At 41.6% G+C, this 23,883-nt stretch overlaps 1 protein-coding gene across 1 annotated transcript in view; it reads right to left on the bottom strand.

The window, feature by feature from the left end:
• Nucleotides 1–834: 834 nt before the first annotated feature.
• Nucleotides 835–23,883, bottom strand: part of Gapvd1 (GTPase activating protein and VPS9 domains 1) — a 160,471-nt gene continuing 137,422 nt past the window's right edge. The window contains exons 19-21 of the mRNA XM_080272171.1: nt 23,272–23,344; nt 20,012–20,209; nt 835–975 (exon numbers count right to left, since the gene is read on the bottom strand). Coding sequence (XP_080128297.1) covers nt 835–975; nt 20,012–20,209; nt 23,272–23,344 — 412 coding nt within the window. The remainder of the gene's footprint in view (nt 976–20,011; nt 20,210–23,271; nt 23,345–23,883) is intronic.

Below are 23,883 nucleotides of genomic sequence, written 5' to 3' on the forward strand. Positions count from 1 at the left end.
TGCCATCTTCAGACAAGACTTCAGCTTTAAGGAGACTTTCCGAAATGAAAGGGTAAGATATAACATTCATTAACCCCATCATAACTAAAGGTTCTTCTTTAGTAAAACTGTTTGTGGTTGCAAGAATATATTACAAAAATCATCACTGTAGCTAAGCGGTTAAAATATTATGACAAGAGATCTGCTCACGTGTACAAAACTGCTGACGTAATATGGAAGGTACATACTGGGAAGTATATGGAAGAGATTATATATCAACAATTAACAGAAGCAAAAACACAAGTCTTTAAATACTGCAATAACAATAAAAAATTACTGCTTGAATGTACAGTATAATTTATATATACTTAAAATCATATCTGAACCTCAACAATACTCATAATATGCCATTTCAGTGCTAAATCTACCAAAAAATGTGGTATGGAGAAATAATGGAAATATTAATAAACCTATTTATTCTGTCATGCATTTGTCATTGTTTTCATCTCTGGGCACACTTTACCCAAATATGTAATATCTGATTATCTGATCATACATTATGAAATGTATATCAGACTTTGATCACACAATAACCATCTACATCCCTGTAAAGATATAAGACCATATATTAACAGTTCCCACCTCTCCCTTCAGGATATACAGTAGAGGAATATTTTTGTGCAAAATAATATATTGTACACCTATTTCACACAACCTCATATTCTAAATAACCATGAATCAAAAAATAGTTACTCTATTCCATGAAAGATCACATAGTGATGAAAACAGCCAGGGTTCATCATCTTCCTAATAATGGCACACACAATATTCAACATGGGACAATACATCAGTTTGTCACGGCATGTAATCCATAGTTTTGATGAACTCTATTGCTGCACAAAACTGTGTCCACCAGTACTGATCCTCCCCCTTGAGCCGCTTCTCAAAAAAGAGATTCACATACTGCACAGTTGACAGCAATGCTGGTGGATTAGCCTGTGTAAAAAAAAAAATATATATATACAGTATATATATATATATATATATATATATATATATATATATATATATATATGTACATAAAAATATATATCTATATCTATATCTATCTATCTATATTCATTCAGTCATTGCCAGACGCCATATATCCCTAACGGGGTGGCCAAGGGCTTAGAGTTAATTGTTTTACAGGGAGGGGCACTAATCCTCCACCAACCCCACTTGACACGTGGGGATGCCAACAGCATCTGGTGTTCCCAGGCGGTCACCCATCCAAGTATATACTGTATATATATATATATATACAGTCAGGTTGCTTATGCCGCGGACTTCCACGCCGCAGTTTTCTATGACATGGCAAGGTGCCAGAACCAAAAAAAACGAACCACACGCATAAAATACTTTTGGCGCGGTGGCGAGGCAAGGTTTGAAACACCTGGGCAAATTCCCCTGGCGATCGGCACGCTCCCGTTTGTAAACAAAGAAGGTGGCGACCACTTCGTCTCCATACTACAACTGCTCCAACTGTGGACTTTTTTCTCTCTTATGAAGAGGTTAAACTTCACCAAATTCATTGTGTTAAGTAATGAAACATTAAAGATTCTTTGGGTATAGTGACTAGTTTATAGGTTTGTTCATAAAACCGCTATGAACGAGTTAGTGACAAAACACCTATCTCTGAGCTAAAATGAAGTATAATGCCTCCCATCATCATCATCACGTATATAAAAATGATTATTAATGTGTTAAATGTGAGTTTTGTTGACACCTGAGCATACAAACTTTATCAAATAAACTTCTTCAATCAGTGCTTAACCAGGCAGCCTCTGCCATCTTTAATGTTTTGGTCAGTCAGCTGATCAGCTGGGTAAGAGAGTAAGCTCTACCTTTGGGGGCTACTTTGATATAAGCTAATCTGCCATCTTATTCCCTGGGAGGTACTACCATGAGTGAAAAGTGGCTAAAAGCTTGGTAACTAGCCACACAATCACTACTCTTAAACAAGAAACATTCAATCAAAAGTACAGGGATTTGGTGATCTTCCTTCAGACTGACCGTACAGAGAGTTAAAGTCCAAGCTGAGACTCTCAGGTTGTTACAAATCTTATTAAATATTTCAAATATCCTTTGTCCAAACAGCTTCCAGCAACTGTTAGGAAGTAACTGGCTGGTTTTGGCAATTGATTTAGCTTCCAAGTCCATAGAAAACATCAGCCGTACCACGGCCAACCCCAATATGAGGATTCCCTCAAAAACAATCGAGACTCATGGCTCATACAAGAGCTCCCTCAAATAAGAGCTCATTCTTGTTATGAGGAATATATTTATTTTACATATACAGTATGATATGGAATGTAACCACTGTTATTGTAATTTTGATGTTAGGTGACAGCAATTAATTTGTAACCTATTTAAGATGTTCAACATATAGTGAAGAAGACTGAAGCTGCCAAGTTCATGATACTGTCCCAAACTTATTACATGATAATTTCTGGCAGCCCTATCTTCATTCTGCAGTGTGGCTTTATGTTATACAAACACTTAATTAATTAATTAATTAATGTTTTCATTTGATATGCAAGAAAATTTTGAAGTATGTTTCCTTAGCCCATGGCGTCCGGGTGTCATTTATAGATGACCGCCTGGAGACGTCTGGGTAGCATGTACACATGTTCTAGTGTTCTGTGGCATTGTTTGAATACTTCACTGGTAACTACCACCACAGGCAAACACCGGCAACCCTGCTGCACACATCCCAGTCATGTTCCAGTTACCTGTGTACCTCCGACATGGATAGCCCTACGCAAAAAGTTTTCCCTGTATCTGGTGAGATGGTCAGCCACCCTGCATCAAGGTCGTTGCCATAGTGACCGCACTTCACTGGTCACACCACCACACACTCACACGACACTTATCAAAGTCTACACGGAAATGGTGTTTGTGGTTGACTGCGGAATTCTGAAAGTGTTTTTTTACTGTGGAGGGCTAATAAAAGCCTTACTTGTGCCACGCATATGGACACAGCCACAAAAAAACATGAAAAGTTACCCCACTTCCAACTGTCCAACTGTGGACTTTTTTCTCTCTTATGAAGAGGTTAAACTTCACCAAATTCATTGTGTTAAGTAATGAAACATTAAAGATTCTTTGGGTATAGTGACTAGTTTATAGGTTTGTTCATAAAACCGCTATGAACGAGTTAGTGACAAAACACCTATCTCTGAGCTAAAATGAAGTATAATGCCTCCCATCATCATCATCACGTATATAAAAATGATTATTAATGTGTTAAATGTGAGTTTTGTTGACACCTGAGCATACAAACTTTATCAAATAAACTTCTTCAATCAGTGCTTAACCAGGCAGCCTCTGCCATCTTTAATGTTTTGGTCAGTCAGCTGATCAGCTGGGTAAGAGAGTAAGCTCTACCTTTGGGGGCTACTTTGATATAAGCTAATCTGCCATCTTATTCCCTGGGAGGTACTACCATGAGTGAAAAGTGGCTAAAAGCTTGGTAACTAGCCACACAATCACTACTCTTAAACAAGAAACATTCAATCAAAAGTAGAGGGATTTGGTGATCTTCCTTCAGACTGACCGTACAGAGAGTTAAAGTCCAAGCTGAGACTCTCAGGTTGTTACAAATCTTATTAAATATTTCAAATATCCTTTGTCCAAACAGCTTCCAGCAACTGTTAGGAAGTAACTGGCTGGTTTTGGCAATTGATTTAGCTTCCAAGTCCATAGAAAACATCAGCCGTACCACGGCCAACCCCAATATGAGGATTCCCTCTAAAACAATCGAGACTCATGGCTCATACAAGAGCTCCCTCAAATAAGAGCTCATTCTTGTTATGAGGAATATATTTATTTTACATATACAGTATGATATGGAATGTAACCACTGTTATTGTAATTTTGATGTTAGGTGACAGCAATTAATTTGTAACCTATTTAAGATGTTCAACATATAGTGAAGAAGACTGAAGCTGCCAAGTTCATGATACTGTCCCAAACTTATTACATGATAATTTCTGGCAGCCCTATCTTCATTCTGCAGTGTGGCTTTATGTTATACAAACACTTAATTAATTAATTAATTAATGTTTTCATTTGATATGCAAGAAAATTTTGAAGTATGTTTCCTTAGCCCATGGCGTCCGGGTGTCATTTATAGATGACCGCCTGGAGACGTCTGGGTAGCATGTACACATGTTCTAGTGTTCTGTGGCATTGTTTGAATACTTCACTGGTAACTACCACCACAGGCAAACACCGGCAACCCTGCTGCACACATCCCAGTCATGTTCCAGTTACCTGTGTACCTCCGACATGGATAGCCCTACGCAAAAAGTTTTCCCTGTATCTGGTGAGATGGTCAGCCACCCTGCATCAAGGTCGTTGCCATAGTGACCGCACTTCACTGGTCACACCACCACACACTCACACGACACTTATCAAAGTCTACACGGAAATGGTGTTTGTGGTTGACTGCGGAATTCTGAAAGTGTTTTTTTACTGTGGAGGGCTAATAAAAGCCTTACTTGTGCCACGCATATGGACACAGCCACAAAAAAACATGAAAAGTTACCCCACTTCCAAGGGCTCCCTCTCTGACTCTAAGCACTACCAGGACAGTCTGAAGCCATCAGCTTGAAGTCAAAGGATTGATGAGTATTATGGCACTCAGTTTTTTATTTTTGGCTATGTATTAGCCGAGATATGGGAAAAAAAAAAAAAAAAAAAAAAAAAAAAAAAAAAAAAGGTGATTTTTCAGAAATTCCCGGCTGTGGGAAGGGTCGATGGAAGTAAACGCCAGTTGCCATGGGTTAGAGCTCAAGATTCAGTGGAGACTTAAAAGATGACACACCATACACATTTAGCTTTAAAAAGTGTCACTGATATTGGGAATACTGTACCCTGAATCCTTGATTAGTGTTCTGGTATTCATTACCCATTGTATAATGGCCACCTACTGACCTGATTTAGAAAATATTTAATGTTCATGAGCTTACAACTCCCAGTTATAAAAGATCCCCCCCCCTTCCCCCACTCCTTGGAGGGCCACCACTATCAAAGGTGATGACTCCATCCAAACACACTGACTTATTTTGTACACTGGATTAGATTTTTATATTTGCTGGTTTACCAAAGATGGAAGACCTGGGCCAGTAAAGGTATGAGTTCAAAATTAATGTTAGGTAAGTGTTGTGTTGCTGTACATTATGTTATGTCTGACACTTGTGCAGGATTTTGTGTAGGTTTAGGTAGTTACCATATTACTTTTAATGCAGGTGCTATGCTACTCTAAGTGTGTAATGAGTATATTATTACTTGATATTTATTTGGTGGGAGGTTGACATAAGTCACCCCAGAGTAAACCTCTATGGTTACTTAACCCCATACAGTACAACCCTTGTTCTATCAACCCTGACATCTGAAAAATTACTAAGTTGCTTTTATTTAAGCTAACCCTCTATGGACACTGGAGATTGCCTGTATGTATGTAGTGTAGCAGCTGACTTGCACATGCTTTGCTAGCTCAGTCCTAAGTCTCTTAATTATACAATATAGCTAGTAATTGGGTCTCATTACACTATGTTTGTTTGCTATGCAATAAATCGCTACAACGACGAGCATAATGTTACACCCATTTTCGGAACAATGATGGCAAATTGTTCATGAATTCACTAGAATGATGCCTCCAAGTGAGTTGATTGGGCCAAGATGGCCACCCAGCGTTTAAATATCTTGTGATTATCTGCCTCATTCTATTTTGTGCATGAAAGGTGACTGAAACACCACTGCTATCACCAAATAACAGTGCAAGTGCATAACAAATGGTGAATTGTGTGATATTAGGTGAAGTGATAACTTTTTTGTGTGTGAAACACTGAAATCTGTGACTTGGAAATCATGTTTCCTGTGCATATAAAGCTCTTAGTCAGCTAATAACAGTGCCTCCAGTCAGATGATTGAGTCAAGATGGCTGCTCCATGTTTACATTCGTTGTGATTGTCAGCCTTTTGTTCCATTTTATGCATCAAAGGCCACTGAAACACCACTGCTTTTGCCAACTGACAGTGCAAGTGCACAACAAAGAGTGCAGTGTGCAATATTAAGTGACATGATAACTCTGTATGTGAAATACTGCAACCTGTGATTTGGAAACTGTGTTTGGCAAGGATGTTACTCCTAGTGGAAGATGTGGTGCTACTGAGGGGTGCTGAGGGTAAGTCTAAAAGTGAAAGGTTTTTTAGATTTTAGGTTTTGTGGTCAAAGGCACCCTCCCTACCCACTGAACCCATGTTGTAGTTACCTTATTTTATGATAAAACGTTATATGATGGGTTTTCACCAGACAATTCCCATCGTACAGCAAATCGTGACTTTTTTTATGCAAGGAAGAAGGAACCAAAGGCTGAGCTCACAAAACAGTTCCTTTAAAAAAAAAAAAAAAAAAAAAAAACGAACGAGAGCCAAATTCAAGATCCGTTCATTTTGAGATGACTGGACACACTGCATTTGAAAGACTGGATATCATAGGAAATACAGACAGAGGGAGGCAGTTCCAGAGATGACCTGTTGCATAAATGAAGGACTGGCAGTAACGGTTAACTCTTGCATTAAAGAGTTGGACAGAAAAGGGATGAGAGTTTGTTGCTTGACGGGTGCTACGCACTCGTCGTAGAGGTGAAGGGATGCAAGCAGACAGTTCAGAGGAGCAGTGACCATTGAAATATTGATAAAAAAGAGATAAAGAGGCAACAGTGCAGCAAAGAGACAGAGGTTGAGGGAAGCCAGTACGAGGAGGAGAGTTGATGAGACGAAATGCCTTTGACTCCACCCTATTGAGAAGAGCTGTATGTGGGGAGCCTCCCCACACATGAGAGTTGTACTCTAAACAGGGACGAATAAAACTGTACTAAGTTATAAAAAAAAAACTTCAGGGATCGTGCTGCCGATTGCCTATTGCACTTTGCAATAAAAAATAATTTTAGGCAAAAGTTTTTAGAGAATTTGTGACATTTTACAAGTTAACGATGAAACCAGCCGAAGTACACTAATAGCACCCATACCCATACTGCTCAGCTGTGTGAACTAATCAGAGCGTGTGTCATAAGAATACTGTTGATCCAGCCAACCAGAGCAAAGATAACACTTGCACGAGAGACTGCATGGAATCCAGTGATGGCGAGGCACCTCCCACTGCCTTCCTACCACACCATGCCATGGGAAACACCAGATTCTGATGAAAAAGCATCTGGAAAGCAAAACATATTAGACCAATCCTTTCGGCTGCAAAAGGATGCCGCAAGTGACAGGGAAACAGGTCCTGTGTCAGAGGCGAGTACAGCAACTGAGAATGTTGACAAATTTGACTCTGACATCAAGAACTCGGAAAAAATGGCAACTGTTGTTGATATTGTTGCCGATTCTCAAACCGAATCTGACAAAATGACTAAGGATCTGTGCATGTAGAAAACAGCCTTGCCAGTTCCACCGAGACTTCAGGCCTACACCAGCTCAACAGACATCTGGGAAGCAAAACAACCAAAAACACAGGCGTCAATTCCTGAACTTTTGGTGCTACAATCATCCTTAGAGCCAGTATAATGCAAAAATATGTGTGATGCTTTATTGAGTGTCAGGACATCAGTGTATCTGTGCAATATGATACAGAATGAAAAACAAGAACTGAAAATAGAAAGAGTAGTTTCTATCTATCTATCTACTGCCAGACGCCTTAATCCCATAAGGGGTGACCACAAACAAATTGCCTCCATGTCACCCTGTCTCCTGCCATTTCACTGCCCTGCTCCCAGCTCACACCCCCCTCTCTCATATACCTATCCATTCCATCCCTCCATCTCATCCTTGGCCTCCCCCTCTCTCTTCCCCCCCTAAACCTCACTCACATACACTTTCCTTGTCAGTCTCTCAATCTCCATCCTCTACACATGGCCAAACCACCTCAGTGTGTTTCTCCTAACGCTTCTATCACATCCACATCCACACCACAATGCTCTTTCACTTCATCATTTGTCAGTCTGTCTCTCCATATGACTCCACAGGCTTCTCTCAAATAACTCATTTCCACTGCACTCACTCTTGACTTCTGTCCCTTCAACAAGGTCCAAGCTTCACTTCCACACATTAGAGTTGGTATCACAATACTGTCATGTAACAACTTTTTCACTTCCATGCTCACTTCCCTGTTTCTTATCACTGTTTTCAAGGAACTAGCAGCCTTTCTTCCTCGCTGCACTCTTTCAAGCACTTCACCCTCCAAACGTCCATCCTTACTCATCACACTACCCAAGTACTTAAACGCACTCACATTTTCCACTTCCTCCTCATCCAACCTCACTGTACATTCACTGACTTCATTTCTCTCGAAGCCCATAACTTTACTCTTCCCTACATTCACCTTTAGATTCCATTTCTTAAACACAATCCCAAACTCATCCACCAAGCCTTGTAGTTCCATTCTGTCTTCACTTAACAACACAGTATCCATCCATCATCCAATCCTACGTTGCCCCATGAGGAGCGTAGGAGCCCGGGGCTAGGCAGTTGGTCCTGACATTTAAGATGAGAGTGACCAACCTCACTCATCCCTGAATGGCATTATGTGAGCAATAAACCCCAACCACCCCTTGGATATAAACCTTCACCGGCTCAATCCGATTGGAGCACAATAATTACCCACTAAACCACCAGGCGCCAAAATTTGGTTATATGGTTACCACCCAGCATAGTAAATAGTTTCCTGCTGTACAGGAAACCATTTGGCTTGTCACTCAGTGTAGAGTTACCCATAGGCAGAAGGAAGAGGAAAGAATGAAGAAATGAAAGACAGAAGAAGGAGTGTAAAGTCACCCATAGGCAGAAGGACAAGGAAAGAATGAAGGAAGGAATGATCCAAGAAGATGGAAGAAGATACAAGAAGAGCAGCACTACACTGAGTGAGTGGATGGTTAGTGCCCCCACCTACCACAACATCATCTGCAAAAAACAGTACAGGGAGTTTCCACACACTGCCCTCTCTCACTAGGGCTGTTCCAACATCCACTGCCCTACCTTGTATCTTTTATAACCCCATCCATATACAGACTGAACAACCATGGAGACATAACACGTCCCTGTTTCAATCAAACAGTCAAATAGAAAAATTAACTCAGTTCACCATCCACATGCACTGCAGCCTTAACACCCTAATAAATACTCCCCATGGCATTCAACAACTTGCCATCTATTCCATATTTTCTTAATACAGACATACCTCAACTTACGAGCATTCAAGATCTGAGCATTTCAAAGATGCGAACATGAAAAAAATAATTAACATTTCACAAGCACGAACGTAACCACACAAAACTAATTTAGCTCATAGTGACCCGCTGCAACCGCTTTTGAATGTGGCAGGTGACAGTAGTTGCAAGGCAGGTTGTTAGGCAGCAGTGTCGGTGCTAGGGGGCTAGCCCGCCATCTTCTGTTTTTGTTTTGTTCATGTGGAGGAGAGAGGATTGCTGCTCATTGTGTTTTTAGTACTTTCACTCCATTTACAAGATTTTTCCCAAGGATGGAAACGATATTAGACGAACCACAGCATTCAACCTCCTGTGCTGAGCCTTCAACTTCCTATGCTGAGCCTTCAACCTCCTTTGCTGAGCCTTCAGCCACATCCATTTAGCCTGCTTCTCCCGAAAATCCCGACTTGCACACTGGACTCTCCTCATCTGCATCTTCCAACTAACTCCACTCCTCCACCTGCCTCCTCTCACTTCCTGCAAGTCCTGCTATGTCTGCCCTTAGGCGAGCTACAATAATGTTTATAAAATAACTCTGTTATCGCTTATGTCCAACGTATATTTACAGCTAGCAAAACTAAATGAAATGCTTGCCACATCCACATCTTCAAAGGTGGCAAACATTCCATTATCTTTTGTCAGTAGTAAACAGGCACCAGACAATAGCAGGAACAGAGATGTGTCTTATACTGTATGTTTTTCTTGTGTATTTCGTGTGTTAATTTATGCATTTATATTTCATAATACAATACAGTAATCAACGTACTATCTGGACGCCCACTTTCCGGACACCCCACTTACCGAACATTGTGGGTCTGGACCTTTGGAACCCAAAAATGGCCAAAAAAAAAAATTAAAAATCCCCCAAAATCTGAATTTTTCCCCACCCATAATTTGAAATTGCCGCATGGCACCGAACAGCTGTTTACACCACGGCCCCTTCACCCCTTCCTTCCTCCCCTCTCCCTCCTCTCCTGTCAGGGTTGCCATTTGGTATTTTTCATTACCAAATGTGGGCCAATTTGGTAATGAAAAATTCGTTTGGTAATGAATCAGAATAATGCATTACCAAACGGATATTTCACATGTATGAGGATACACAGGATGGAGATGGTGGATTGTTTGCATACTCTGATTAATCTGCTAGCCTACGTAGTGTGAAAATAAACATGCTGTTAATTATAAGAAGAGTGATTACATATATTTCAACTTGTACAGTATATATAATTAGTGAAGAATAAATGCTAGCTTTACGAATTTGGTAATGAAAAGTTAAATTTGATAATGAAAACTGAGGAGCTTGGTAATGTGGCCGAGTTGCGATCCGGCAACCCTGCTTCCACCTCACCAACAGTTACTGCCTAACTTCGATCGCGAGTAGATGCTTATCGCAATGGATGCCACACGTGCTCATTTTTTGTGAATAAACTGCAATACCTCACCACTAGACCACACGGGAATTTACAGTCTTGTGCAATGTTAAGAAATTAGAATTTAGAGTGCAAAGGATTAAGTGTGGAGTGCAAACTGGCAGTTGAAACTGGCGTGATGCAATTAACAGAATGTGCAGTGTGAAACGATTATAACTCACAGTGCAAAGAATTACTGTAAGTGCAGCACAACACTGGATTACTGTATGTTCTTCAAGAGCATTTTCACCACTGCCAAAGCCTTAGAGAAGGCAGCCACAGACATGCTGTAAGTACCCTGGCTGAGGTACAGTCACTTCTAATTCCTCATTCTTTGGTTCCTTTTCATTTATTTCATGCTTTATGTCCATTATTGGTGTGAATAGGGTCTTAAATAGGTTTAAATAGGTGCTATGCATGTCCGGTAGGGAGTTAGTTAGGTGGCTTTCAAAGTTAGGCTGGGTTAGGGTCCTTAAGTGCAAGTCCAGGAGGCTGGGGCCAACTATTTGGACAGGACCACTTTCCGGACATGCCTTTGGGTCTATTACGTCGGATGGTAGAGGGATTACTGTACAAACTGCTTAAGAATATTTAAAACCCTACCGACAGATCAGTGAAGAGTACACTGTTTTTTATGTTGTATATGTAGTACTGTAAGGGATTTTCGTAATGCGAACAAAATCATCTTGCGAACGGCCTCTTGAAACCAATTATGTTCGTAAATTGAGGTATTTCTATACTTTCCACAATCCTTGTCTATCCACCCTATCATATGCTTTCTCCAAATCCATGAAGGCTACATACAACTTCTTTCCCTTCTCTAGAAACTTTTCCACTGAAGATCTAAGAATGAATATCTGATCTACACAACCTTTTCCCCTCCTACAACCTCCCTGTTCTTCTCCAACTAATTCCTCTGTTATTTCCCTAACTCTGTCAATAAGTATCCCACCATATACATTTCCTATTACACTGGGAAGACAAATGCCCCAGTGGTCAACACATACTTCTTTTTCCCCTATTCCTTTGTGCAGGGGAATGATTATACCTGATTTCCAATCCTCTGGGACTCCACCTTCCTCCCAGGCCAATTTGCACATCTTCCACATCCATCTTACCACTATTTCTCCCCCATGCTTCGGCATTTCACCACACACTTCATCAATTCCTGGGGCTTTCCCCATTTTAACATTCTTCGTTGCTTCCACAACTTCCATCCTACTGATTTCTTCCTCTCTTCTCACATCCCTCCTCCTCCCAGCCATTCCCCAGCCACTTATACTCACATTACTTTCAATTCTCAAAGTTCAACAATTCCTTAAAGTGTTCTCTCCATCTGCTCACTTTTTCTCCCTTCTCCACTAGTAATCCACCATTTCTATCTTTCACTCCCCAACTAACTTCTTTGGCACCCTGTCTAACTCTCTTTACCTCTTTCCAGAACATTTTCTTACATTCCCTCCACTTTACATTCAAATTCCTTCCAAATTCCTCATCCACTCTCTACTTTCTCTTACTAATCTTTTCACCTGTCTCTTCCTCTCTACATATAACTCTCTCTTCCGTCTCTCAACTTCTTCCATGCTCCTGTTTTTCATCCACTCACTAAATGCTTTCTTTCTTTGTGTCACAGCCTCTCTCACCTCTTCACTCCACCATGCTGTTCCCTGCACCCCCTTTCGTCTTCTTTTCACCCCACATGTCACGAGTCGGCTAGTGACATTGGCTTTTGTGGGAAACCACGAACTCAAGTGGAATCCCAGTTTATCATTCAGTAACCGCTCATTCGGTTGGGAGCCTTGTCAAATCAATTTTTCGGTGTCATAAGTGATCGTCCTTGTGTGAGACATTAGCGCTTCCGCTGAGCGATTTGTTTTGGGCGCGTTTCGCTCGCTCGACCATTAAAAAAATGCGGCCTTGCGCTCCTTTTTTCCCACGAGTTTACTCAGTCCAGTGTCTGTTGTGACGGAGAGAGGTTCTGTGCTCCAGCAGTGTGAGAGATGAGAGGTCAGCTAGCACCCAGACTCCACTAGACTACAGTTCTCCAGACTCCCACCCTTCGTTGGTGATACACAGCATTCATTGACCAGTATTTCTTTTCGTTTTCCTAGACTTAAGAGTTTAGTTAAGGTGTTTTTCCTAGGCGTGAGAATTTAGCTCTTGAGTGAGTGAGTGAGTGCGATCTCATTAATTTGATTTTGAAATGTAACGTTAAATTTATTTTGTAACCAATAAATTTAACAGTTCTTTTTCTTGAGCTTAATGTAATGTAAACTCTTGTTTCATTTCTCCGCAAATAAGCTTATTTCTCTTATAGCTCCTAGCTTGCATAAACGTTTACCATTCATAACTGGTACTTAGGCCAGTCTTGTGTATTAAGCTTAAAATCCGTTGTGCCTCCTAGGAGTTAAGCATCAGCAAGAACCTGATACTGTTATTAGTATTAGTTATTTATTGTCAGGGGTGAAGTAACTTTCTCCAGAGGCTAACAGTACTAATAAACAGCAATTGATTAATTAGTCTCTGCTGTGTACTGTTGAGAAAGTTTATAAATTCTCGTTCTTAGAGAATCGTGCGAAGCAAGCCAGCGTAAAGTAATTGTTGCTTGATTTAGTAAGACAATCATTGTCCCTGCTCTTCAATATTATTGAACATTATCATTTAAATAATTTTGCATTTATTTTAAAAACCCCATGACAATTGGCGACCTCATTCCAGGATATTAACTCCTAGCTCTAAAGCTATTCACGAGATAATACTCACTCGTTCATGTTTAGGTATTTATCATTAAAGTTTATAGGCACAAGTTTACTGGTGTTTACCATTAATTTAGCAAGTGAATTTTTGCTTTATTAATCCATAGAGTACTTAACTCTAGTACTTTATTTTTGGTAACGCCAGACGATTTTATTCGCTCCTGGGTAGCCGCCGTACCCATTGTGTTAATTATTGAGTCTTCTCAGTTATTTGCATTTTTGCTTTATTCTTTTCCAGTTAACTAGATAAGACTAGTCACCACTAACTTGTGTCTGTATTCTTTACTTGTGTTATTAGCATTCGTTTGCGAAGCAGTCAGTACTCAGTTTCGGTTTGCTTAGTAAATTAGCGCCATGGCTGCCAGTGTCTATGTACAGGAAGCTAAAGAAATGGGCCTCACTGACCCAGAAAAAATACAAACCTACGTTCTCTCACGGTTTAATTATGAGCAGGAACGTGAGAAAGATGCTCATGATGAGTGTAGAATCCAGCGCCAACACGAGCGAGAACAGCGTGAATACGAGCAAGAACAGTGCGAACACGAGCGAAAACAGCGCGAACTCGACTTAGAACACGAGCGGGAACAACGTGAATATGAACGTGCCGAACGTGAGGCACGAGAAAAACATGAACTTGAAGTGCTGAAGCTCAAGCGAGATTCCTTGGCTTCAGACACATCCGGTGCAGTTGGTCCAAGCTCCACGAGCGTTCTCCCTGCACATGTCCCAGCGACCCCATGCATCAAGCTTCCTTCATACAAGGAAAGCGAGCGAATCGAGCCGTACATAGCTCGTTTTGAGGACATGGCAGACATGTATCAACTGGATGAGGCAGCCAAGCGGATCCAATTTCTTAGTTTATTTGAGGGCCCTGCCCTCGATATTCTCCACAGAATTCGTGGAGACAATCTCACATATGAGATGATGAAAGCTGCACTCATTAAGGCGTATGGTCTCACAGTAGACGACGCCAAAGTTCAGTTCATGCGAGCTCGTCTCCAAGACAAGGAGACAGCTGTTCAGTTCCTCGATCGTCTCACTGCTTACTTAAATGAGTGGATGGAGAAAGATGAAACTCCTTCCACGCGTGAGGGGATAACTGACCTTATGCTGCGTACACAGCTAGAGAGGTCGTGGCCTGCTGAGCTCATAGCACAGCTTAAGATCTGCCAGGTGAAAGATGCCAGCCAAATGGTAGAAAAGGCTGATGCATTCTTTACTGCATACGGGTATCAAACTCGTAAGCAAAACACCTGGAACAGCAGAAAAGATACTGCCAAGTCTGGGAAGCCGTCTCAGACTGAACCCCAGCAACAAGGCCATTCTCAGAATAATGGCCAAGGTCCAAAACCGCAGTGGAAGGACCAGGGGCAAAACACTCAGAAACCTGAGTGGAAGAGGTACAACAAGTACCCTAACCAGCAGCAATATCAGCCACGCAACCGACCTTCGGGACAAACTTTTTCACCACCAGCTCAAAAGAGGCAGGAAGCGAACGCAGCCTTCATTCCTCAGCAGCAGCACGGTGGTCACGTCCCTACCAGTATGGGCACTCCCCCACAGTTCACTAGTCCCACAGTGACAGTGAACCCCCCTCCACAGATGGCCAATGTTCCATCTTCACAGGCAGTGAGTACGACCCCTCAAGTATATAATTCTCAAGGCACAATGTTTGCTGCATCAATTCAGCAGCCTCATGAGTGGCTAGCTGCTTCCTCCACAGGCCCTCCCGCAGGTGACAGTACCTTCCTTGTTCAGCCAGGGTTTGTGGGAGGCATTCCTGTGAAGGTCCTGAGAGATAATGGTTCCTCAGGTTGCTCTGTCAAGCAGAGTCTAGTTCGGCCTGAGCAGTATACAGGTCGACAGATCCATGCAAACCTTGTTGATGGATCAGTGAGATTGGTCCCTGATGCATGTATCCAGGTGGTATCTCCATTTTATACTGGTACGACACTTGCAGTTGTCATGCCAGAACCCTTATTTGACCTTATTATAGGCAACATTTGCGGTGTCAAGGATAGTTGCACCGAACATGACGCTACTCAGACTTCGGCTGCTGCGGTAACACGAGCCATGACTGAGGCTCCAGACTGTGTCACCCCAGTGATCACTGAATCGCCGCAAGATCTGATGTGTAGCCAACTTGTTGTACAAGAACAACATTCTGACCCGACACTTGCTGCCGTGCGGAACAAACAAAAGGGTCGAGTGATTAAGTATTCACGGGGAGGTCAAGCTAAGTTCCTTCGCAAACAAGGACGGCTCTACCGTGAGTCACGAACACCCAAGGGCGAGGTTCGACTGCAGTTTGTCGTTCCCGCCAAGTACCGCCTAGCAGTGTTACAATGGGGTCATTGTTCAGCCTCAGGAGGTCGCATGGGCAGAAGGAAGACCCAGAGCCGGATCCGAGCTGACTTTTTCTGGCCAGGGATGGGACGAAACATAGATAGTTTTGTCCGTTCCTGCAGTATGTGTCAAAGTAACACCACTAATCAAGGATATGTCCTTCCTGTGCCGTTCGTAACCACACCTGTAATCTCTGAGTCAGTTGAGAGACAGGGTAGTGGTGAAGTGGGTGCAGACCTGACGTCTCGCCCATTGGCCCCACAGGACACAGTATGTCCAGGGCCTGTACATACACGTGTTCCGTAGTTTAAGGGGGAAGTTCAAGAGAGAACTCCACAGAGGTGACTCGAGGCTATGGAAGCCCGAGTTTGCACACGGATTCTCAGCTCCCCGATATTAATATAAGTACTGTAGGTTAAGGGGGATGAGAGAACTCCACAGAGGCGACTCAAGGCTACGGAAGCCCGAGTTTGCACAAGGATTCTCAGCTCCCCGATATTAACATAAGTACTGTAGGTTAAGGCACAGGTTGAGGACCCGTGTGCAGTTCGAGGCTACGGAAGCCCGAGTTTGCACAAGGATTCTCAACTTGTCGACACTAATCGTGTGCTGTAATTAATGGCGACCTCGAATGTACGAAGCTTAGGCTGTCACTCGTATTTTTCAGCCAGAGCGTACTTTTCGTAGCATGTACTGATTGCTAGGCAGAGAGAGTAATTGTAACTTAATAAGAGTTTTTGTCTCACTGACACTTTTGATGCTCCACCTTAATTGATTTTGCAGGTACAGCAATGGGTGTAGCAGTTTTGCTGTGCGGGCCAGCTGATCGTTTGCCGCACGCTGACGCCTCTTCTCCTCTGCCTTCGTCGTCGTCACATGTAAAATGACATACCATGTCATTTTACATGTAGGTACAGTTACACTACAACTGTCACACCTACACCGTGTATTACATACACCACGCTACACAACAATTAGTTGTCAGTGAAAATGTAGCGAACTTTTCGCTCAGTTTGACCTGAGTACAGGATTTTCACCGTCGTCACGGAGTTTTTTCCCTCAAGCTTGCTTCTATTAACGTAAATACGAGGTTTTTACGCTCATTGGCGAGTGATTTTCTCCTGTAGCAGGATAGCACACACACCACAGTGTGAATCTTGTGTGACTGAGTTAGGATGTGTACATATATGTGTGTATATATATATATATATATATATATATATATATACACACAAATTTTTTCCCATAAGGAAAAAATTCATTTTGTAGGGGCGTAATGTCACGAGTCGGCTAGTAACATTGGCTTTTGTGGGAAACCACGAACTCAAGTGGAATCCCAGTTTATTGTTCAGTAACCGCTCATTCGGTTGGGAACCTTGTCAAATCAATTTTTCCGTGTCATAAGTGATCGTCCTTGTGTGAGACATTAGCGCTTCCGATGAGCGATTTGTCTTGGGCGCGTTTCGCTCGCTCGACCGTTAAAAAAATGCGGCCTAGCGCTCCTTTTTTCCCACGAGTTTACTCAGTCCAGTGTCTGTTGTGACGGAGAGAGGTTCTGTGCTCCAGCAGTGTGAGAGATGAGAGGTCAGCTAGCACCCAGACTCCACTAGACTACAGTTCTCCAGACTCCCACCCTTCATTGGTGATACACAGCATTCATTGACCAGTATTTCTTTTCGTTTTCCTAGACTTAAGAGTTTAGTTAAGGTGTTTTTCCTAGGCATAAGAATTTAGCTCTTGAGTGAGTGAGTGAGTGCAATCTCATTAATTTGATTTTGAAATGTAACGTTAAATTTATTTTGTAACCAATAAATTTAACAGTTCTTTATCTTGAGCTTAATGTAATGTAAACTCTTGTTTCATTTCTCCGCAAATAAGCTTATTTCTCTTATAGCTCCTAGCTTGCATAAACGTTTGCCATTCATAACTGGTACTTAGGCCAGTCTTGTGTATTAAGCTTAAAATCCGTTGTGCCTGCCTCCTAGGAGTTAAGCATCAGCAAGAACCTGATACTGTTATTAGTATTAGTTATTTATTGTCAGGGGTGAAGTAACTTTCTCCAGAGGCTAACAGTACTAATAAACAGCAATTGATTAATTAGTCTCTGCTGTGTACCGTTGAGAAAGTTTATAAATTCTCGTTCTTAGAGAATTGTGCGAAGCAAGCCAGCGTAAAGTAATCGTTGCTTGATTCAGTAAGACAATCATTGTCCCTGCTCTTCAATATTATTGAACATTATCATTTAAATAGTTTTGCATTTATTTTAAAAACCCCGTGACACCACACACCACCTCACATGCTGCACATATTTCTTCTGTGAATATCTTGCACACACCTTCCACGTCCCTCATCTGCTCCAATCCATATTTACCCAATCACTTCTCCACTTCCCTCTTATATTCTGCCTTTTTTCCAACCTCTTGTAACCTTTCCACCCTCCTTGTATGCACTACTTCCTCCTGTCCTTCCCTTCTACTATTTCTCCATATTATTTGGACCTTGATTCTGACCATCACCAAGTGGTGGTCAGAAAGTCCACTCCCCCAACCTCTATATACTCTTGCATCCATTACACTCCCTTTCATCCTGTCATCTACACACACATAATCAATCACCACCTTCCGTTCATTCAGCTCACCTCCCACCCTTCTCATCACTCACCACGTATACCTATGGATCATTTTGTGCCTGAAGAGGGTATTGGCTATCACCAACCCCCTCCTGGCACAAATGTCCAATAAAGCACTGCCATTCTCATCCATCTCTGCAGCCACACACCCCCTCACCAACTACTCCATCCACCTTCACATTCCCTACTTTTCTATTCATATCTCCAATCAACAACACTCTCTCATTCCTTTCAAACTTTTCCATGCATGCTTCCATATTTGTCCAGAACTCTTCTCTCACTCTACTAGAACGATGTTGCGTTGGCACATACATGCACACAACTGCCCACATTTGTAGTCCAACTTTCAATCTTACCCACACATTCCTTGAGCCAAGTGATCCATACTCTTTTATATTTTCCTTCTGTTACAACAGTACAAACTTTCTTGCTCACCTACACCTCTGTGCTCCTAATTTCACTTTTATTTTCCTTTCCTCACTATTAAAATAATACAACAAATATTGCACGTTGTTACATAAAATAGTTGGAAATAAAAAAAACTGGTTCATCGTTCAGGTATGGAATCTTTTGAAAAAATTGGCTACACTTTTTGTGAGGCCAGGGCTAACCCTGAAACTTGACATATCCATCTGCAATGCTGACTGCAGATTTACCCAATATCATTTCATGACAAACTAGCCTTAATCAGTATGGTGCTAAAGGTATATCCTATACTGGGCAGAAAGGGGGCTCTAAAAACAAAAGCCAGTCTCGCCAACTCCTTACCTCTGGCTGGAAACTCTCTGACCGAGAATCGCCAGTTCATTTTTCCAGAGTATGAAAGTTTTAGTTCTGATGTACGGTAATAAGTACTGTATATTTTTCTTAGTCTCTCCATTCTAAGGAGTCTCTTCTGCATTACAAAATCATCAGTCAGTGACCAAAAGTAAACACTCAAGCCACAAGTCCTGAAGAAGTTAAGAAAGACTTTTCCTAAACTCTTTGGTCTAAGGGGTTCCTATCAACAGAATCATTCGACATAAGTCACTATAAAAAAAAAAGGTTATCATTGTACTGAAACAATTCATGAACATATTTTCTAATTCCTTCGGTCCAAGGGAGCTATCTGAATCTGATTGCAGTCAACTCACAATAGTCGGGAAAAAGTGCTAATGAATTTTTAACACCTGCGTAACCATCAGTGCAATGACAAAACAATCTTTACATTGTATTGTGCACACTGGGCAAATTGCAGATGCAGGCAATAGATCTGCATCATATTTATACTAACTGTTGCTGTTCTCACCCCAAAACATCTGAACATGAACCAAGTGCTGCTGGCTATCGCTGCCCCTCTGTTGTCCACTATCACAGAGGTGAGGGATATTTGTATTGGCACCACTAGATGAAGGAATCCCTCTCCAGCACTACATTTACATATATCTAAGTTATCTTAGTAAGAGAAACTTTTGAAAAAAAAAAAAAAAAAGTTGATGAGTTCTTTCATCTGCCATCCTGTGAGACACCAAAACCTTCTTACTGTTGCCCTAAAATCTTTAACATCATCTGATAATACTGTACACAAACCATCACTAACCTTGATAAGCACATAGACCAGGACGGGCATGAAGTCATCAGCAGCGGGGACGGACTGTCTGTGTGCAAGTGAGAGGAGGTTCATGATCGTCTGAGAGGCACGCACCACACACTGCAACTTGTCCCCTGGGGTCTTGTATGCGCTGATGCACACTACCTCTGCTTGCGCACTTGGCCATGGGCACTCATACTGGTACAACTGTGGCAAGGGCAATTAGTACAAAGGAAATACAAGGGAGAGCAAACAGCAACAGACCTAACTGCCTTTTCAAGGCTGTTTGTTTTGGAGCGGAAGTTGTCTGCTGTTGTGTGGTTTCTTTCTCAAGTTCGGTCTGTTTCTTCTTCTAACCAACACTAGTAAAACAGTACACCAGTGAGAAAGAAACAGGAATGACTGAGTGTGAGCAAAATCACACTTTTTTTTCCCTTTGTGCTGCTGATTCCTCAATAAACTACTGTACAGAAAAACTGCCTATTAAAATTTCAATGTTACCTGCAAAGCTGATTTGCTGGACTACCCTACTTTACAGTATCCAATGTATGGAAAATATTGATGCATATTTTGCTGGCACCTGGAAATTTAGTGGGTAATTACTGCGCTCCAATCAGATGGAGCCGGTGAAGGTTTATATCCAAGGGGTGGTTGGGATTGATTGATTGCTCATGTAATGCCACCCAGGGATGAGTGAGGCTGGAAACTCTCATGTTAAATGTCAGGACCAACTGCCTAGCCCCAGGCTCATATGCTCCTCTTGGGGCAATGTAGGATTGGATGATGGATGGATGGATGGATATTCTGAACACAGGGCCAACATACTGTGTAATGGGGACCTACTGTATAAATAAAAGTAGGCAATTCTGTAACAGAATCTCCAGTTCAGGCTCCCATGAGGTAACAAACTACAGGAAATGATGAAGTACAGCATACTCAACAATCACAGGGTTCATCTGTGGTACCCCCCCACCCCCCCCCAAAAAAAAGGGGGAGGGAGGAGAGGCTCTAAACTACATAACACAGTATATCAATAACAAATCATCATTCCATGGATGGCATTCTTACCACTACTACATTCATTTCTATATACTGAATGCTTGTGTCCTAAACTGAGCTTCTCTACTCACACATTATTTTTCCATCACTTCATAAGTTGAGCTTTGGCCTATCCAAACTATCATGTTCACTAAGTTCTATGTATCATTACAACTTTATGATGCTTTTAACTGTTGCAAATAATGTGTTGTTACACAGAATAAAGATCTTGTGTCTGGAAAATCACAGTACAGTAATTGCATATTAACCCCTTAACTGCAGGGCATCACTTTCGTGATGCTTGGGAGCAAGGAATCATACCAGGGGGCGTCACTTTTGTGATTCTGTGTTATTTTGAATTCGCCCGGGCTTTCAAGTGGTGGCTTGTATCATCTATCAGTACTATCAGTGTCCAGCTATACTCAGTTCTGCTAATGTCATCTATACTCCCATCCACTGTTGACAATTTAGCCATTTTTCCCCCTGTCCTTGACTCCCCTCCATTACCCTTTCATGCACTTCATCCCCAGAAGTTCCATCCTTACTCATCACACTACCCAAGTACTTGAACGCACTCACATTCTCCATATCCTCACCATCTAAACTCATTGAGCCTTCTGTGACTTCAATCCTCTCAAACACCATAACTTTACTCTTGTTTACATTAACTTTCAGATTCCTCTTCTTACACACTGTCCCAATTCATTCACCAAACCTTGCAACTCCCATTCATCTTCACTCAACAATACTGTATCATCAGCAAACAGCAACATCGGAATCTTCCACATCTCCCCCTCACTCATTAGAGCCACCCCAACACCCACTGCCCTACCTTGCACCTCCTTTACAACCCCATCCATGAAACATCCATGGAGACATCACACATCCCTGTTTCACTCCCACATTTAGATCAAAGAACTCACTCAGCTCAGCATCCACTCGCACCATATACTCTGTATACATTATGGTTATTTCTGCATCTTCTTATGCAGTACAACAAAAGGAAAAAGATGCACAATTTTTTACGAGTCTCGGCCGCATATTTGCTTCGCCATCTTTTTCTTTGATCGGTCAGTGTAAATACACTTTTTATGATAGGATGCTGGTTGTGGTGTTATTTTAAAGCTGAATAGTTGTACTTTACTGCAGTATGTTCAAAAAATGGAAAACAAAAAAATAAAAATAAAAAGCAAAAATGACGAGTTGAAGTTAGGCAAAAATCAAAAACTTTATACCCTGCCACAGAAAAATACCTGTACTGTATTTAGAAAAAAATAAATAAATAAATAATAGATATATAAATCTAGTTTAAACCATGCAAAACTACAAAACAACTGCCTGCCAGGCACAGAGCAAGCATTCTATGACATCATGCTCAAGTCTCTTTGTTATGACACGTAAATGCAATTTATGGTGAATATTTACAAAATTATCTTTAAATGACGCATAAATGCGTCATCGGAATCTGTGAGGTTGGATTTGAAATTATGCGAAAACATTTCATAAAAATCTATCTATCTATCTATTGCCAGATGCCTTAATCCCGTATGGGGTGGCCACAAACAAACTGTCTCCACATCACCCTGTCCCCCGCCATTTCACTGCCCTGCTCCCAACTCACACCCCCCTCACTCATATACATCTCCATTCCATCCCTCCATCTCATCCTCGGCCTCCCCCTCCCTCTCCCCCCCTCCAGCTCACTCACATACTCTCCTCATCAGTTTCTCACCCTCCATCCTCTCCACATGGCCAAACCACCTCAGTGTGTTTCTCCTAATGCTTACTATCATATCCACATCCAGACCACAATGCTCCTTTATATCTTCATTTGTCAACCTGTCTCTCCGTGTAACTCCACAGGCTCCTCTTAAATAACTCATTTCCACTGCTCTCACTCTTGACTTGTGTCCTTCCAACAACGTCCAAGCTTCACATCCATACGTTAGAGTTGGTATCACAATACTGTCATGTAGTAACTTTTTCACTTCCATGCTCACTTCCCTGTTTCTTATCACTGCTTTAGGGAAGTCATAAGAATCTCAATGGGTTACAGTTACCACTGTACTCATATCCTCTGATGTACCTGAATCAACATTTAATAACTCTCCTAACTCTACTAGGATCACTACAAATATTCCTACTCATTTCCATTATGAACTATCCCTCATCTAAATAAAGACAGAAAATGGAGGTGAGAACATAACCTCCATCCATCATTAGTGGTTTACCTTAGGTATCCTGAGATCCTTGTGGTTTGGTGTGATGACTGCAGCCAGCTTCTTCATGTGTTCATGAAGAACCCTGCAACACAAGATAATTTTCACATTGTCATTATTCCAAACAACCACTAATTACACTACCAGCATACAGTGAACTCTAAATTATCCGGCATATGGCAGCCAAATAGGTGTCAGATGATGGCAAACTGGCAGAAATTGATATACAACAATACCCTCCCTAAATCCCCCAAAGGAAGTCTAATCCCCTATAAAACCTTATACAGTAACTGTACTGTATAACTATTCAAACATGGATAAACACCCTTGAATATTACAATAAACATGATAAAATGTCCGTGTACTGTACTGCGCTGTATAATGTAAAGTACACAAACTATACACCGATACCTGGAGGCAAAGTTAGGCAAGGCAAGGTAGGTTAGCAAGGCAGACAAAAAAAGGACAAGAAGACCTAACCAAGCTTGAGGAGAGACAGAATGGCGGGCAAAGGCATGAGTGAATGAAATAAAACAAAATATGTCAGGGGGAATAAACTCATCAAAGAGTAGCAAAATTTCTTGATACACTAAATCCCATGGGGTTAGTGGCAGTTATGGCCAA

This window comes from Coenobita brevimanus, chromosome 50, assembly GCF_032717465.1.
Source record: "Coenobita brevimanus isolate Jiangsu-jjx chromosome 50, ASM3271746v2, whole genome shotgun sequence".
Lineage (NCBI taxonomy): Eukaryota > Metazoa > Arthropoda > Malacostraca > Decapoda > Coenobitidae > Coenobita > Coenobita brevimanus.